Source organism: Tyto alba, unplaced genomic scaffold (assembly GCF_018691265.1).
Source record: "Tyto alba isolate M040663 unplaced genomic scaffold, T.alba_DEE_v4.0 Super-Scaffold_23, whole genome shotgun sequence".
NCBI classification, from domain to species: Eukaryota; Metazoa; Chordata; class Aves; order Strigiformes; family Tytonidae; genus Tyto; species Tyto alba.
In genome coordinates, this window is record NW_024881297.1 from 28,180,927 (window position 1) to 28,194,616 (window position 13,690).

At 69.3% G+C, this 13,690-nt stretch overlaps 3 protein-coding genes across 4 annotated transcripts; 1 reads left to right on the forward strand and 2 right to left on the reverse strand.

Moving 5' to 3' along the window:
- Positions 1-746: 746 nt before the first annotated feature.
- Positions 747-3,286, forward strand: C1QL4 (complement C1q like 4). The gene is made up of 2 exons (XM_042796824.1): positions 747-1,509; positions 2,758-3,286. The coding sequence occupies exons 1-2, from the start codon at positions 988-990 to the stop codon at positions 2,935-2,937; spliced, it is 702 nt and encodes a 233-aa protein (XP_042652758.1). The 5' UTR covers positions 747-987; the 3' UTR covers positions 2,938-3,286.
- Positions 3,287-4,954: 1,668 nt separating this feature from the next.
- PRPH (peripherin) lies at positions 4,955-8,720 on the reverse strand. Of its 2 annotated transcripts, XM_042796759.1 has the most exons (9): positions 8,332-8,720; positions 7,301-7,361; positions 6,978-7,073; positions 6,729-6,890; positions 6,511-6,636; positions 6,188-6,408; positions 5,836-5,885; positions 5,579-5,655; positions 5,227-5,464 (listed from the first exon to the last, which is right to left on the reverse strand). In XM_042796759.1, the coding sequence occupies exons 1-9, from the start codon at positions 8,688-8,690 to the stop codon at positions 5,417-5,419; spliced, it is 1,200 nt and encodes a 399-aa protein (XP_042652693.1). In that variant the 5' UTR covers positions 8,691-8,720; the 3' UTR covers positions 5,227-5,416. The 2 variants fall into 2 exon arrangements, with proteins under 2 accessions (XP_042652692.1, XP_042652693.1); XM_042796758.1 differs by lacking the exon at positions 5,579-5,655 and having other exon boundaries at positions 4,955-5,464.
- A 1,197-nt stretch (positions 8,721-9,917) lies between these two features.
- On the reverse strand, positions 9,918-13,461 carry LOC122153767 (tubulin alpha-1C chain). The gene is made up of 4 exons (XM_042796306.1): positions 13,367-13,461; positions 11,767-11,989; positions 11,533-11,681; positions 9,918-10,950 (listed from the first exon to the last, which is right to left on the reverse strand). The coding sequence occupies exons 1-4, from the start codon at positions 13,367-13,369 to the stop codon at positions 9,976-9,978; spliced, it is 1,350 nt and encodes a 449-aa protein (XP_042652240.1). The 5' UTR covers positions 13,370-13,461; the 3' UTR covers positions 9,918-9,975.
- Positions 13,462-13,690: the final 229 nt, after the last annotated feature.

Genomic DNA, 13,690 nt, shown 5'->3' on the forward strand with positions numbered 1-13,690 from the left:
GCACCGGGGAAGGGGGGGGGGGGGGGGGAGGACACACGACGAGATGACGGGGCCCGGGGACCCCGAACGCGGGGGGCGCGGGGGCGGCTGCGGGAGAACCGCTCCCGGGCGGAGCTGCCCGTCCCCGCCGGTGCGTACCGGGGAGAGCGGGGCAGCGGCGGGGCCGCTCGGGTGCCGGTCCCGGAGGACGGGGTGCTGCTCCCGGGGGAGGGGGTCCCGCTCCCGGGGGTGCCGCTCCCGGGCAACTTGGCGAGAAGTTGCCCCGCGCGTCGCGGCGGCTCCATCCCGGTTCCTTACCGGTTGTATCCCGGCTCCGGGTCCCGGCTCCGGTTACATCACCAGCTCCAACACCGGCTCCGGTCCTGGTTGCATCATCGGCTCCGGTCCCGACTCCAACACCGGCTCCGGTCCTGGCTGCTGCAGGGGCTCTGCTCTCGACTCTGCTCTCAGCTCTGTCACCGTCTCGGGTCCCGGCTCCGCTCCCGGTTCCATCACCGGCTCCGGTCTCGTCCCCTTCCCCACCGCAGGTCCCGGCTCCATCCGCAGCCCCGCTCCCAGCTCCAGCCCCTCTCCTGGTCCCATCCTCGGCCCCAGCCCTGCTGCTCTTCCCGCTCCCAGCTCCATCCCTGTCCCCAGCTCCATCCCTGTCCCCATCCCCGCTCCCAGCTTCATCCTTGTCCCCATTCCTGTCCCCATCCCTGCTCCTGGCTCCATCCCTGTCCCCATTCCCATCTCTATCCCCATCCCTGCTGTTCTTCCCGCTCCCAGCTCCATCCCTGTCCCCATCCCTGCTCCCGGCTCCATCCCTGTCCCCATCCCTGCTCCCAGCTCAGTCCCTGCCAGAGCGTGAGGCTCAGTGGGCGGCTGGGTGCCGTCCTCCCCCCCGGCATCACCATCGCACCCAAGGGTGAGGAGGACCTGCTGGCCCTGGCCGCCTCCCGGCTGAGCCGCAGGAAGCGGGTGGCCGGGGCGGCCGTCGGCGTGGCCATGGTGCTGGTGCTGCTGGTGGCCATCCCGCTGCTGGTGCACAGCTCCAAGGCGGCCGCGCACTACGAGATGCTGGGCAGTTGCCGCATGGTCTGCGACCCCTACCCCGGCCCCGAGCTGCCCCCCGCCTCCCCGCCACCCTTCCTGCCCGGCGCCAAGGGCGAACCGGGGCGCAAGGGCCGCGCTGGCGTTCGGGGTCCCCCTGGACCACCGGGACCGCGGGGGCCGCCGGGTGAGCCGGGCCGGCCGGGGCCACCGGGACCACCGGGGCCGGGTCCCGGGGGGTACATCCCCTCCTTCTACAGCCCCAAGATCGCCTTCTATGCGGGGTTGCGGAAGCCCCATGAGGGCTACGAGGTGCTGCGCTTCGACGACGTGGTCACCAACGTGGGCAACTACTACGAGCCCTCGAGTGGGAAGTTCACCTGCCCCCTGCCTGGCATCTACTTCTTCACCTACCACGTCCTCATGCGTGGCGGCGACGGCACCAGCATGTGGGCCGACCTCATGAAGAACGGGCAGGTACGCACCGGGACCGGCACCGACTCCTCCCAGTCCCCCCAGTGCCCCCCACCCAGCTCCAGCCCAGCTCCTCCAGCCCTGCTGCTCCCCCATCCCAGTTTCCCCATCCCACTTCCCCTACCTTGGCTTTCCCATCTTGTTTCCTCCCATCCCCATTTTCCCATTCCAGTTTTACCTTATCCTCAGTTCCCGCATCCTGGTTTCCCCCCATTCCTGATCCCCCATCCCGGCTCCACCCATCCTGATTCCGCGCCCCCCCCCCCCCCATCCCTACATTCCATTTCCCCCACCCAATTCCTCCACCCCAATTCCCACCCTCTTCCTCCATCCCATTTCCCCCCATCTGTGCTCCCCCCATCCCAGTAACCCCATACCCATTTTCCCCCATCCCATTCCTCCTCTGGGACCATGAAGGGGGTGACTGGGGGAGCCGCCCCGTACCCATCCCCACCCCCTGCCATTGCCTCAGCCTCGGGGACACGAAACCCCCATCCCCGGGGGCTCCTTGGGGACACGAGTCCCCCATCCTCAGGGAGCACCGGGTTTGGGGCCAGCTGGGACATCCACCATCACTGGGGGTGACCAGCTTGGCCCCCCAACTGGGACAGCCCCCAGCACCGGGGGGGGGGGGGCCAGGGGGGGTGTTGTGTCCCCTGGCCAGTCCCTTTGTTTGCGGCCGGCAGCCTCGCCCCAGATACTTCCCATTTATTACGAGAGAAACGAGGATTGATCCAGCACAGTCAATGCCGCCCCCGCGCCCCCCTCCCAGAGCATCCTATGGTCCCCAGGGGGGTGTGAGGGGGTGGCAGGGGAGGACCCTGGGCACTGGGGCTCTCTGGATCCGGTCACCACCGTGTCCTCGGGACTGAGCACCGACGGTGAGACCCAGCTCGGACAGCCTGCTGTGGGTGCAAGGGGGCTGGCCCGATGCTGGGGGGCCCCAGGGTGCGGGAGGGGCTCTGTCCCTGTCCCCTCCTGTCACTGCTGCCAGCCAGCAACAGTTAGGGTGCAGGGACACACACACAGACACACACACACACCACCATCTCCTTTGCCCAGTTCTGCTGCGGACGAGCGGTGTGACCTTGAGCGGTGCTGGCCGGAGGGGCTGAGCAGACTGGGGGGGGGCCCAGAGCTCAGTCCCACACCCCATTCCCAGGCTCCCCCCAGGGCCGGGGAGGGGGGACGGGGTGTCCCTGAGGGCTCTGTGTGTGTGTGTGTGTGTGTGCGTGTGTGTGTGTCCCCAAGGTGCGGGCCAGCGCCATCGCGCAGGACGCAGACCAAAACTACGACTACGCCAGCAACAGCGTCATCCTGCACCTGGATGTGGGCGACGAGGTTTTCGTCAAGCTGGACGGCGGCAAAGTGCACGGCGGCAACACCAACAAGTACAGCACCTTCTCCGGCTTCATCATCTACCCCGACTGAGCCCCCGCCCTGGCGCGGGGACAGGGCTTCGGGGATGGGGGGTGGGGGGCGTGTCCCAGTTCCCACTGGTGTCACCGTCCCCCACGATAGCTTTGGGTGCAACAAGACACCCGTGAGGACACCCGCGTCCCCTGCCCCGCTGTACGTGCAGCTCTCGGCTCCTCCACATCCCCCCACCCAAAATCACCCCCGTCAGTGTCGTTCCACCCCCCATCCCCCCCCCCAGCATGCCAGCACCCTCAAGGGCGTCGGGGTGTCCCAGTGCTGTCCCCACCCCCAGGGTACCCCCCGTCCCTGCAGCTGATCGTTGGGCTCTGTGTTCCCCCCAATAAAACAATCTGGGTTTGGATGTGCAGCTGCTGCCCTCGCCTTCCAGGGAGGTGGGATACGACAGGATGGGGGGGACCCCTCGGGACAGGGGGGAGGGCACCCCCAGGGTTCTGGGCCACTGCTGGGGACCCTCCTTGTCACTTTCCCCCTGTGGGCTGACACTGGGAACAGCGACAGCCCCCGCCCCCCCCTCCCGCAACACACACGCGTGTGCGGGGACACGTTGGGGACACTCCCAGCCCCGGGGATCTTTGGGGTCCCTCTACCCCAGCCCCGCAGACCCCCGCGGGGTGCAGGCCACCCCGGTCCTGTCCCCAGCCCTGTCCCTGTGTGGCCGTGGGCCGGTGCTGCCACCGCGTGGCCAGTGACCGTGTAGCCACGGCACCCACGGGCTGGGGGGGCCCGTCCTCCTGGGGACCCACGGGAAAGGCTGGCCGGGCTGGGGGCTCCCCCGCCCCAGAGACCCCACAACAAGGTCCAGCAGCATCTCTTTTATTATCGGTGCAGTGTCCGTGGGTGCGTCCTCACCCCGGTCCCCCGTGGGTCAGGGTCCTGTCTGCCCCCGGAGGGAGGTGGCTCTGTGTGTGGCGGGGGGGGTATTGGATCCCACCTCCCCCCGATCACCCCCTCCAGTGTCACCCCCTCCGTGGTGTCCCCAACCTCCCGAGAAACACCCCTGCTCAAAAATGCGCCCCCCCCAGCTCCCTCCCTGACCCCAGAATCCATCCCCGCCCCATCCCGAGCCCCCCCTGCAGCCCAAGGTTCACCCCCAGCCCCGAGACACCCCCCCACGTGCACTGGGAAGAGCCGGTGCCGCCACTTCGGGGTTCCTCTGGCCCTCATCCCCCCTAAATTCTTGCACCACTCTCCCCTCCGGAGGGGGGAGGATCCCCCCATAGTCAGGGCAGGTGGGGGGCCCTGGGGGGGGGGGGCGCAGAAGCACCCCACAGCCCCCCGTGACACAGCCACATCCCCTCTGGCAGCGGGCTCAGGGCCGGGCCCGGCTTTCACGGCTGCGGGGGACAGGAACGGGGCGGGGGGAATTTCAGGGGTTTGTCCCCCTGTGTCCCCCCAGATCGCGCCTACACCCCCTCTAACTGGGGGGGGGGTGGGGGGGGTGGAGGTGGTGCTGAGGTGGGGGCGTCAGGCGAGCCCCTCGCTCCCCCGGGCAGAACGGAGGTTGGCATGGCCGGGTCTGGGGGGGCGAGGAGGGTACAGTTTGGGGGGGAAGGGGGTGTCACGGTTACGGGGGGGGGGGGGGGGGCTGTCACGATTGAGCAGCCCCGAAACGCGGCTCCGCCATGAGCGCGGACCCCGCCGGTTTACAAAACACCGCCACGGCCCATGTCCCGCCCCGCGGCCCAGCGCTGACCAATCAGCGGCGGAGAGGCGGCAGGCGCCCGGCTGCGATTGGCTTAGCGTCGCTCCGGGGGCGGGGCTCGGCCCGTCAGCGAGAGGCTGGGATCAGCTCTGGGGAGCGGGGAGCGGCCGATCATAGAGAGGATGGGAGGGTAGAGCGCCGCCAGGTGGGGGGTTGTGGGATAACGGCGGACCCGCGCCCAGCTGCGCGGCGGGGTCCAGCACCCCGCGGTCCCCCCCCACCCCGTCCTGAACCCCCCCCCCCCCCCACTCCTGAACACCCCCAGCGCCCTCCACTCTCCCCCTTCCCACGAGTGACTCGGCCCCATCCTCGCCACAGCCTTTATTTGCCGCTCAAGCAGGATGGGGACAGCGGGGGGGGGAGCAGCCCCCGGATACCCCCCCACCCCTCCCAAATTAGGGCCTGCACTCCCTCCCTCCTGCAGCACCCACGGCCGGGGGGGGAGCGCCTAGGACCCCCCCAAACCGCTGGAGGGGGGGGTGCGGGACCTCCATCAGCAAGAGGTGAGCAGAGATACGCCCCCCCCCCCCCCCCCCCCCCGGGTTAAACGTTAAATACATCTGACGGTCCAGCGGGGAGAGAAATAAATAAGGCAATAAATAGCAATAAATGGAGGGGGACACACACATACACACACAGAAGGCACGGGGCTGCACTACAGCATTGCCCCACGGCGCTGGTAGTGGGGATGGGGGGGGCAGCTCCCCGCTCCGCTCCCCAGGGCACAGAGGGGTCCGGCAGAGCCCCCCACCCCCCTGGCCATGGCCGTCACTTCCCTGGCTCCGCTCGCTCCTTGTGCGACTCCGTCACCACTTGCTACGGCGGGGGGGAGAAGAAGTGTGGGGGGGGTGTCAGCCCCACAATGGGGCTTCCCCCCCCAATGCAGGGACACACACCCCCCCCACCTTTCCTGCAGCCCCCAGCCCCCACCTGCCCGTCCCGCGTCTCGATGGTTTTGATGAGCACCATCCTCCGCGCCGGGCTCTCCGTAGGCTGCAGCTCTGGCACTGGGGTACACACAGGCCATCAGCCCCCCCAGCCCCCACTCCCCGGGGTGTGGGTGGGTGCAAAGCCACCCTGGACAGGACCCAACTGCACCCCCAGGCGGGTCTCTGCCCCAAAGAGGGAAGAAAGACAGACACCCCACCCCCCAGACACAGCAGGAGACCCCCCCCTCCCCTCCTCACCTGAACTTCTCACGCTGAAGGAGCTGGCGGGGTGCGGGGGGACGGTGATCCTGGGGGGCAGAGGGGAGGTGAGGGGAGTCTGGGGCTCCCGGGCATCGCTGGTGACCTTGACCCTCCCACACCATTGAGTCAGTGACCCACATGATGGTTAATCTGGGCCAGCGCTGGGCTGTGCCCGGGGGCTGCCTTCCTCCGGCCTTGCCTTTATCTCGGCAGTGACAAACTCCCATGGGAACTTTTTCTTTCCCTGGGGAAATGGTACCCAGAGCCGCCTCCGTGCCAGAAAACCCCATAACAAGCTGGGGGGGGAGGGGGGGGGGGGGAACACAGACAGCTTCTCCCCCAGCCTCACCGGCTCTCCTCGCCCTCCAGCAGCTTGCGGTACGTGGCGATCTCGATGTCCAGGGCCATCTTGACGTTGAGCAGGTCCTGGTACTCGCGGAGGTGTCGCGCCATCTCCTCCTTCATCTGCTGGATCTCCTGCTCCAGCCGCCCCACCACGTCCTGGTAGCTCCCGATCTCCTCCCCGAACTCATCCTCCATCTCCCGCATCTGCCGCTGCAGCGCCTCATTCTGCGAGGGGTTGGGGGAAGGGGCTGTGTAGGGCGCTGGGGTGGGGGTCTGGTGCCTGCTCCCCCCACCCAGGACACACCCCACACCCCCCCCAGCTCTCACCATGCCCTTCAGCCCGTCCACCTCGCAGGTGAGGCTCTGGATCTGCCGCCGCGACTCATTCATCTCCTGCTTGGCCAGCCGCAGCGCCTCGTGGTTGCGGTTGGCCGCATCCGAGAGGTCAGCAAACTGGGGGGGGGGCATCCGGGGGAGTCAGGGGGATGCCAGATCACCCCGAAACCCCCCTATGACCCCCCTCGGTTCCCCACAGCCCCGGGTACCTTCGACTTGTACCACTCCTCAGCTTCCTGCAGGTTCTTCACGGCGATGCTCTCGTACTGGGTGCGGATCTCCCGTAGCGCGGCTGTCAGCTCCGGTTTGCAGACCTCCACCTCCACCGGCACGGCCGGGCTCGGGGCGCTCACCTCCAGGTCCCGCAGCTCCTGAGTGGGCACATGGGCCAGCACAGCGTGTGGATCCCACCTGCTGCCCCCCCACCCTGCCCCAGCCCCCCCTTCCCGGCTCCCCACCTCCTCGTGCAGCTTCTTGAGGAAGCCGATCTCGTCCATCAGCAGCTCGACCTTGCGCTCCAGCTCCAGGCGGGACAGCGTGGCATTGTCCACATCCTGTGGGGAGCGGGAGGGCTGAGCTGGGGGGCAGCTTGGAGGGGACAGGACCCCCCCACTCCCCCCAGGCCCCTCCTGGGGCAGAGCAGGACAGGGAGCGCCTGGTCCAAGGGACATCATGGGCAGCTGGGGCAGGGGCAACACTGGTGTGCGCTGCAAGGGGGGGGGGGGTGGCGCAAGGAAATAGGCACTGCACAGGGGGGACATGGGCCCCTCCAGCCCCCCACCTTGCGGAACAGCACCAGGTTCTTCTCTGCATCTTCCCGCTTCTGCGTCTCATCCTCCAGTCTGGGGACAGCAGGAGTGAGTAGGAGGTGGGGGACAGGGTGCAGCCCCCCTCCTGCTGCCTGGGGCCCCCTGCCCTGCCGCAGCCCCCCCACACTACAGGCACATGCGATGGAGGAGGAAGACCCCCCAAGCCTGAGCCACCCCGCCTCTCAGCCCTGGGGTGTCCCTGGCCCTGCACAGCCCCTCCCGCAGGACCTCCAGAACCCAGGAGACCCCACCCGGGCCGTGACCCCGCTGCAGCCCCCAGGGCCTCTCGCTGTGACACGCTCCTCTCCCGAGGGGGTCCAGCCCTGCCCCGGCCCCATCTCCCCGCTCTGTGCTCCTCCCAGTCCACTCCCAGTGCCCCCACCCCGCCATGCCCCGCCCAGTGCCCCGCCCTTCCGCAGAGCCCTGCTCTCCCAGTCCTCACACTGGGTCCTTTCCCAGCCCCGCACCCCTCCCAGTGCCCCCCCCCCCCCGCCCCCGTGCATCCCCGGTGCTTTCTCCAGCGTCTGCTGGGCGTCTTCCCCAGTACACGCCCGCTCCCTGCCCAGTACACCTGGGACATCCCCCGGTCCCCATCCCAATACGCGGCCGGCCTCTCTCCGGTGTATCCCCGGGTCGCCAGCGCCCGCCGGTGCCTCCCCCGGTCCCCACCCCGGTTCCTCCCTCATCCCGGTGCCTGCCCCGGTCCCCACCCCGGTGCATCCCTCATTCCGGTTCCTCCCTCATCCCGGTGCCTCCCCCGGTCCCCACCCAGGTGCATCCCTCATCCCGGTGCCTCACTCATCCCGATGCATCTCCCGGTCCCCGCCCCGGTGCATCCTTCATCCCGGTGCATCCTTCATCCCGGTGCCTCCCTCATCCCGGTGCATCCCTCATCCCGGTGCATCCCTCATCCCGGTGCATCTCCCGGTCCCCGCCCCGGTGCCTCCTTCATCCCGGTGCCTCCCTCATCCCGGTGCCTCCCCCGGCCCCGCCGCCCACCCACCGCTGCCGCAGGGCCGCCAGGTCGGCGGCCAGCCCGTCTCGCTCGGCCTGGAGCCGGTCACGGTCCCGGCCAAGGCTCTGCAGCCGTTCCCGCAGCCCCCGCAGCTCCCCCTGCACCAGCCCGGTGGCGCGGGGCGCGGTGGCGGCGGCGGCGCGGCCCAAGGCGGCTCGTAGGGCCCCGTTCTGCCGCTCCAGCGCCCGCACCCGCTCCAGGAAAGCGGCGAAACGATCGTTCAACGCCGCCAGCTCCTCCCGCTCCGCTCCCCGGGCCGCCGCCGCCGCCGCCAGCCGCCCCGGAGCCGCGGTGAGGGGCGGCGGCGGCGCGAGGGAGCAGCGCTGGGGGGGGGCACGGCGGCTCATGGCAGGACCGGGAGGGCGGAGGCTGCCGGTACCGGCTGTTTATAGAGGGCGGCGGCTCCGCCCCGCCGGGGGACCCGGGGGTGCGGGAGCGAAGGGAGGGGTCTCCCGGCCGGGGGGAGGACCGGGGACTGCGGGTGTCCCCTCGGGGTCGGGAGTGGCCAGGGACACCCCCCACTGGGATGCGGGGCGGGCAGGGTCGCCCCTCGTAGCTGCAGGCAGTGGAGCCCTGTAGCACCGGGGAGGGGGGGGGTGGGGAGAGGGGCCGGGGGACGCAGACACCCCCCCTCCCGGGTAGAGGGACTGGGCAGGACTGGGTCCCCCCTGCCAGGGTGCAGGAGAGGGACTGGGGGAACCCCGGGGTGTGCAGGGAGGTAACGGGGGTGGTGGAATCCCCCAGAAGTAGCGTGGAGAGAGGGGGGGTACAGTCCGACCCCTTCCCCCCGGGATGCAGAGAGGGGCTGGGGGCTGCAGGGCTTGGCAGAGCACACACATCAGCTGGGTTCCATCCTGCCTGGGGAGCTCAGCCCCACGGAGCAGGTACGGCAGCCCCTGCCCATCCCAGCACTGGAGGGGGGCGGGGAGACCTTAAGTGCCCCCCATTTTGTAGGGACAGTCATGACTCGGCTCTGCTGGAGCTGCCATGGGGGGGGGGGGGGAAAGCACCGGATAACGGGCTCAGCCCCTCCCAGACCCCCCTTCCCAGGCAGTGAGGGCGGTGCTTACGGGAAGGGGTCTGTGCCCTGCCCAGGAGCTGCAGGGGGGGTCCCTCCCCCCCCCAGGACCCCCCCCAGCTCTGCAGAGCACCGCACAGAAACCGGCTCTGTGCCAGGAGCTGCCGGACACCATGTACAGCCTGTCTGCACCAGCCCTGCCCAGGGCCCTATCCTGCCCATGCGCCCGGGGCAGGTAAGGACAGCGGGGACTCCCAGCCCCTCCCCCCCCCCGGGGGTGGCTGTTCCCAGGGGTCCTCACCCCACCTGGGCACCCACTGCTGTGACAGGGACCCCTGAGGACAACAGAGGGGTGACCGTGAACCCCTCACCCAGGGTGGGCAGCCCAGCAGGACCCAGCCAAGGGCACCCCCAGCCCTCCCCGTGCCCCGCCAGCAGCAGGACTGGGCAGCCAGCCCAGCTCAGCCAGGACCCCCCCTCCACCGCCCAACTCCCCTCAGGACATCCCCCCAGGTCACCAAGGCAGATTGTGCTGGGATAATAAATGAGTCAAGAGTGGAAAGAGCCATTTTAATGAAGAACACCACAGTGTAACCGGCAGAAGAGACAAGGCACTAGTATTCCTCCCCTTCCTCCTCGCCCTCCACGCTGTCAGCCCCCACCTCCTCGTAATCTTTCTCCAGGGCGGCCATGTCCTCCCGGGCCTCCGAGAACTCCCCCTCCTCCATGCCCTCCCCCACGTACCAGTGCACGAACGCCCGCTTGGCGTACATCAGGTCGAACTTGTGGTCCAGGCGGGCCCAGGCCTCGGCGATGGCCGTGGTGTTGCTCAGCATGCAGACCGCGCGCTGCACCTTGGCCAGGTCCCCCCCGGGCACCACCGTGGGCGGCTGGTAGTTGATGCCCACCTTGAAACCGGTGGGGCACCAGTCCACGAACTGGATGCTGCGCTTGGTCTTGATGGTGGCGATGGCGGCGTTGACATCCTTGGGCACCACGTCCCCGCGGTACAGCAGGCAGCACGCCATGTACTTGCCGTGCCGCGGGTCGCACTTCACCATCTGGTTGGCCGGCTCGAAGCAGGCGTTGGTGATCTCAGCCACCGTCAGTTGCTCGTGGTATGCCTTCTCGGCCGAGATGACGGGGGCGTAGGTGGCCAGCGGGAAGTGGATGCGGGGGTACGGTACCAGGTTGGTCTGGAACTCCGTCAGGTCGACATTCAGGGCCCCATCAAAGCGCAGGGAGGCCGTGATGGACGACACAATCTGGCTGATGAGGCGGTTGAGGTTGGTGTAGGTGGGCCTCTCAATGTCCAGGTTGCGGCGGCAGATGTCATAGATGGCCTCGTTGTCCACCATGAAGGCGCAGTCGGAGTGTTCCAGGGTGGTGTGGGTGGTGAGGATGGAGTTGTAGGGCTCCACCACGGCCGTGGAGACCTGTGGGGCCGGGTAGATGGAGAATTCCAGCTTGGACTTCTTGCCATAGTCGACGGAGAGGCGCTCCATGAGCAGGGAGGTGAAGCCGGAGCCGGTGCCACCCCCGAAGCTGTGGAAGACCAGGAAGCCCTGCAGCCCCGTGCACTGGTCAGCCTGTTGGAAAAGTCCCCGGCGGGGTCCGGAGCAGGTCAGCCATGGCCTTGCACCCTTGTCCTCCCCAGGCTGGGTGCAGCAGGAGCCACCCGTCCCACGCAAGCCCACAGGCAGCCAGCTCAGCCTTTGATGTGCCAGGAGCTCCCGGAGCGGAACCGGTGGCACGGCAGGTCCGGCCAGCCCCGGCGCCAGCCCCAGCGTGGGAACTACAGGTTCAAAGAGCTTGGGCAGCCACACCAGTCAAACCAGTGCTGCACCAGCAGCCAAACCTGGGCTGCACAGCCCCCCTGTCCCAGGCATGGGGCTTCCATCCTCCGCCCCATGGCACGGGGCTGTGCTGGGACCCTGCTGCCCCCGGGGCAGGCGTGTCCCTTGTGGGCACCGGGGACAGCCCAGACCTGTCACCCACACCCCAGGGCAGCCGGTCCCTCCTAGGGCAGCCCCACCTTCTGTCCCAAAGTGCTGATGAGGCGAGAAGGACCTGCTAATCACCTCCCCAGGGAGGCCCATTTGCTTCCCTTTGTCCCCAGCCACCCCCTGGGGACAGATCCACCCGGTGAGACCCCACCACAGGGTGCTCACCAGCTTGCGGATGCGGTCGAGGACCAGGTCGATGATCTCCTTCCCGATGGTGTAGTGCCCGCGGGCATAGTTGTTGGCCGCATCCTCCTTGCCCGTGATCAGCTGCTCAGGGTGGAAGAGCTGCCGGTACGTCCCTGTGCGCACCTCGTCTGCGGGGAGAGACGGGCACCCCATTAGCCCCCGGCACCCCAGCCGCACCCCCCCGCCCCCCGCGGCCCACCCCTCCGCGCTCACCGATCACCGTGGGCTCCAGGTCCACGAAGACGGCCCGCGGCACGTGCTTGCCGGCCCCCGTCTCGCTGAAGAAGGTGTTGAAGGAGTCGTCCCCCCCGCCGATGGTCTTGTCGCTGGGCATCTGCCCGTCGGGCTGGATGCCGTGCTCCAGGCAATACAGCTCCCAGCAGGCGTTGCCGATCTGCACGCCCGCTTGGCCCACATGGATGGAGATGCACTCGCGCTGGGAGAGGGGGGGGACACACACAGGCGGCCGTGTCAGCTCCGGGACCCCCCCTTTGTGGCCCCCCCACCTTCCATTGCAGCACCGGTTGCGCCCCGGCTCAGCTGGCTGCAGCCGACTTGTTGCCATTACAAAGCCCCGGCCCAGCGGCGCAGGGGCAGCTCAGAAGCCAAATTAATCCCAGGAGGGGGAGTGGGGGGGGCGGGGAGGGGGAACTGGGGGGTGCCAGGCTCAGCCGGGGGCACCCTGCCACTGCTCGGAGCCATTCTCCCCCACCGCTGCCCCATGGTTGGGGTTCCCTCACGTGGTTATTCCAAGTTCGCACCATTCCCAGTTCCCACCAGTCAAGGGCTGTGCTGGGACAGGGACAACTTCACCCCACGCGCCCCCCCCTTCCACGTTTGGGTGCACCCCCGGGCTCCACGGAAAATGGAAAACCTCCCACAGACACACTTTTCTCACCAGCCCTGGGCTGTCCCAACTCCTTCCCTGTCAGCCGTCGGGTCCCGCAGTGCCAGCCGGGACCCACGGGGATGGGCGCCGGGACCCACGGGGATGGGCGCCGGGACCCACGGGGATGGGCGCCGGGACCCACGGGGATGGGCGCCGGGACCCACGGGGATGGGCGCCGGGACCCACGGGGATGGGCGCCGGGACCCACGGGGATGGGCGCCGGGACCCACGGGGATGGGCGCCGGGACCCACGGGGATGGGCGCCGGGACCCACGGGGATGGGCGCCCGGCCGGCAGCTGGTTCCACTCGGGGCAAGAGCAAACTCCGGGCACCAGGAAGAATTTTCCCTACCGCAGCTGGTCGTGCCCGGGCCGGGCTGAGAGTGGGGGCCGCCCCTGCCATCGTGACTCACTCCCACGCGTGCTCCCGGCGAGAGGCGCTCCCCGTCCCCAGGGACCCCGGCACCCCCACACCCCACTCGGGGCAGGTTCCTCTCCCGGCTCGGGGAGCCCCAGGGTAGGCCGGGAGGTGGGGGGACACAGCACACTGCGGGGACGTGTCCAGCACCTGCGTGGGAGCCTGGACCACGCGGTGCCCCTCGCTGTGTCCCCACAGCCCCGGCAGCGAGCCGAGGCCGGGGGGGTCACGGCTCCGGCCCCCCCCAGCGGGGTGCACAGAAGGCCCCGCGTGTCCCGTCCCACCACCACCCCCCCCCACCGCACCTCAAGGCCTTTAAGTTCTCAGCAGTCCCACGGGGTGTCCTGGACACGCGAGAAACATTTACCCCCCGGGGACCGCAGCCCCACGTGCTGACCTGGACGTGGAGGGGGATTTACCCAGCATCCCCCCCCCGCCCCTCGCGAGACCCCGGAGGTCCCACAACCCCTGGGGGGAATCCCACGGCCCACGCGGGGTGCCCTCACCATGGCCGCTCACTGCCCGAACCGTTACGGAGCTGCCGAGGAGGGAGGCGGGGGGCGACCGGCGGGGCCCCCCCGTGATATACACTGGGGGGCGGGGCCTGCATGTGGGCGGGAACAGATGGGCGTGGTATAGAATTTCCACGCCCTCTCCGGCGGCCCCGCCCCCGAGGCCCCGCCCCGCTTCCGACTGGCCGGTTCGAAAGTCGGCGAGGTGACGTGAGCGGTGACGTCGGCAGAGTGGAATGCGGAGGGCGGGAGGGGGCGGGGGGCGTGAAGGGCAGCGGGGTTGGGGGAGCATTGGGGCGAGGGGGTTTGGGGGGGTAT

Excerpts from the sequence above, each read along its gene's own strand:
- LOC122153767 (XM_042796306.1), bottom strand. Across the intron at positions 11,682-11,766 it reads CCTGGAGCCCACGGTGATCG|ACGAGGTGCGCACAGGGACG; the intron begins GTGAGCGCGGAG and ends CTCTCCCCGCAG. Across the intron at positions 10,951-11,532 it reads TCGACCGCATCCGCAAGCTG|GCTGACCAGTGCACGGGGCT; the intron begins GTGAGCACCCTG and ends CTTTTCCAACAG.
- C1QL4 (XM_042796824.1), top strand. The coding sequence starts at position 988 with ATGGTGCTGGTGCTGCTGGTGGCCATCCCGCTGCTGGTGCACAGCTCC. Across the intron at positions 1,510-2,757 it reads ACCTCATGAAGAACGGGCAG|GTGCGGGCCAGCGCCATCGC; the intron begins GTACGCACCGGG and ends TGTGTCCCCAAG.
- PRPH (XM_042796758.1), bottom strand. The coding sequence starts at position 8,690 with ATGAGCCGCCGTGCCCCCCCCCAGCGCTGCTCCCTCGCGCCGCCGCCG. Across the intron at positions 7,074-7,300 it reads ACCTGGTGCTGTTCCGCAAG|GATGTGGACAATGCCACGCT; the intron begins GTGGGGGGCTGG and ends CGCTCCCCACAG. Across the intron at positions 6,637-6,728 it reads AGGAGTGGTACAAGTCGAAG|TTTGCTGACCTCTCGGATGC; the intron begins GTACCCGGGGCT and ends CCCCCCCCCCAG.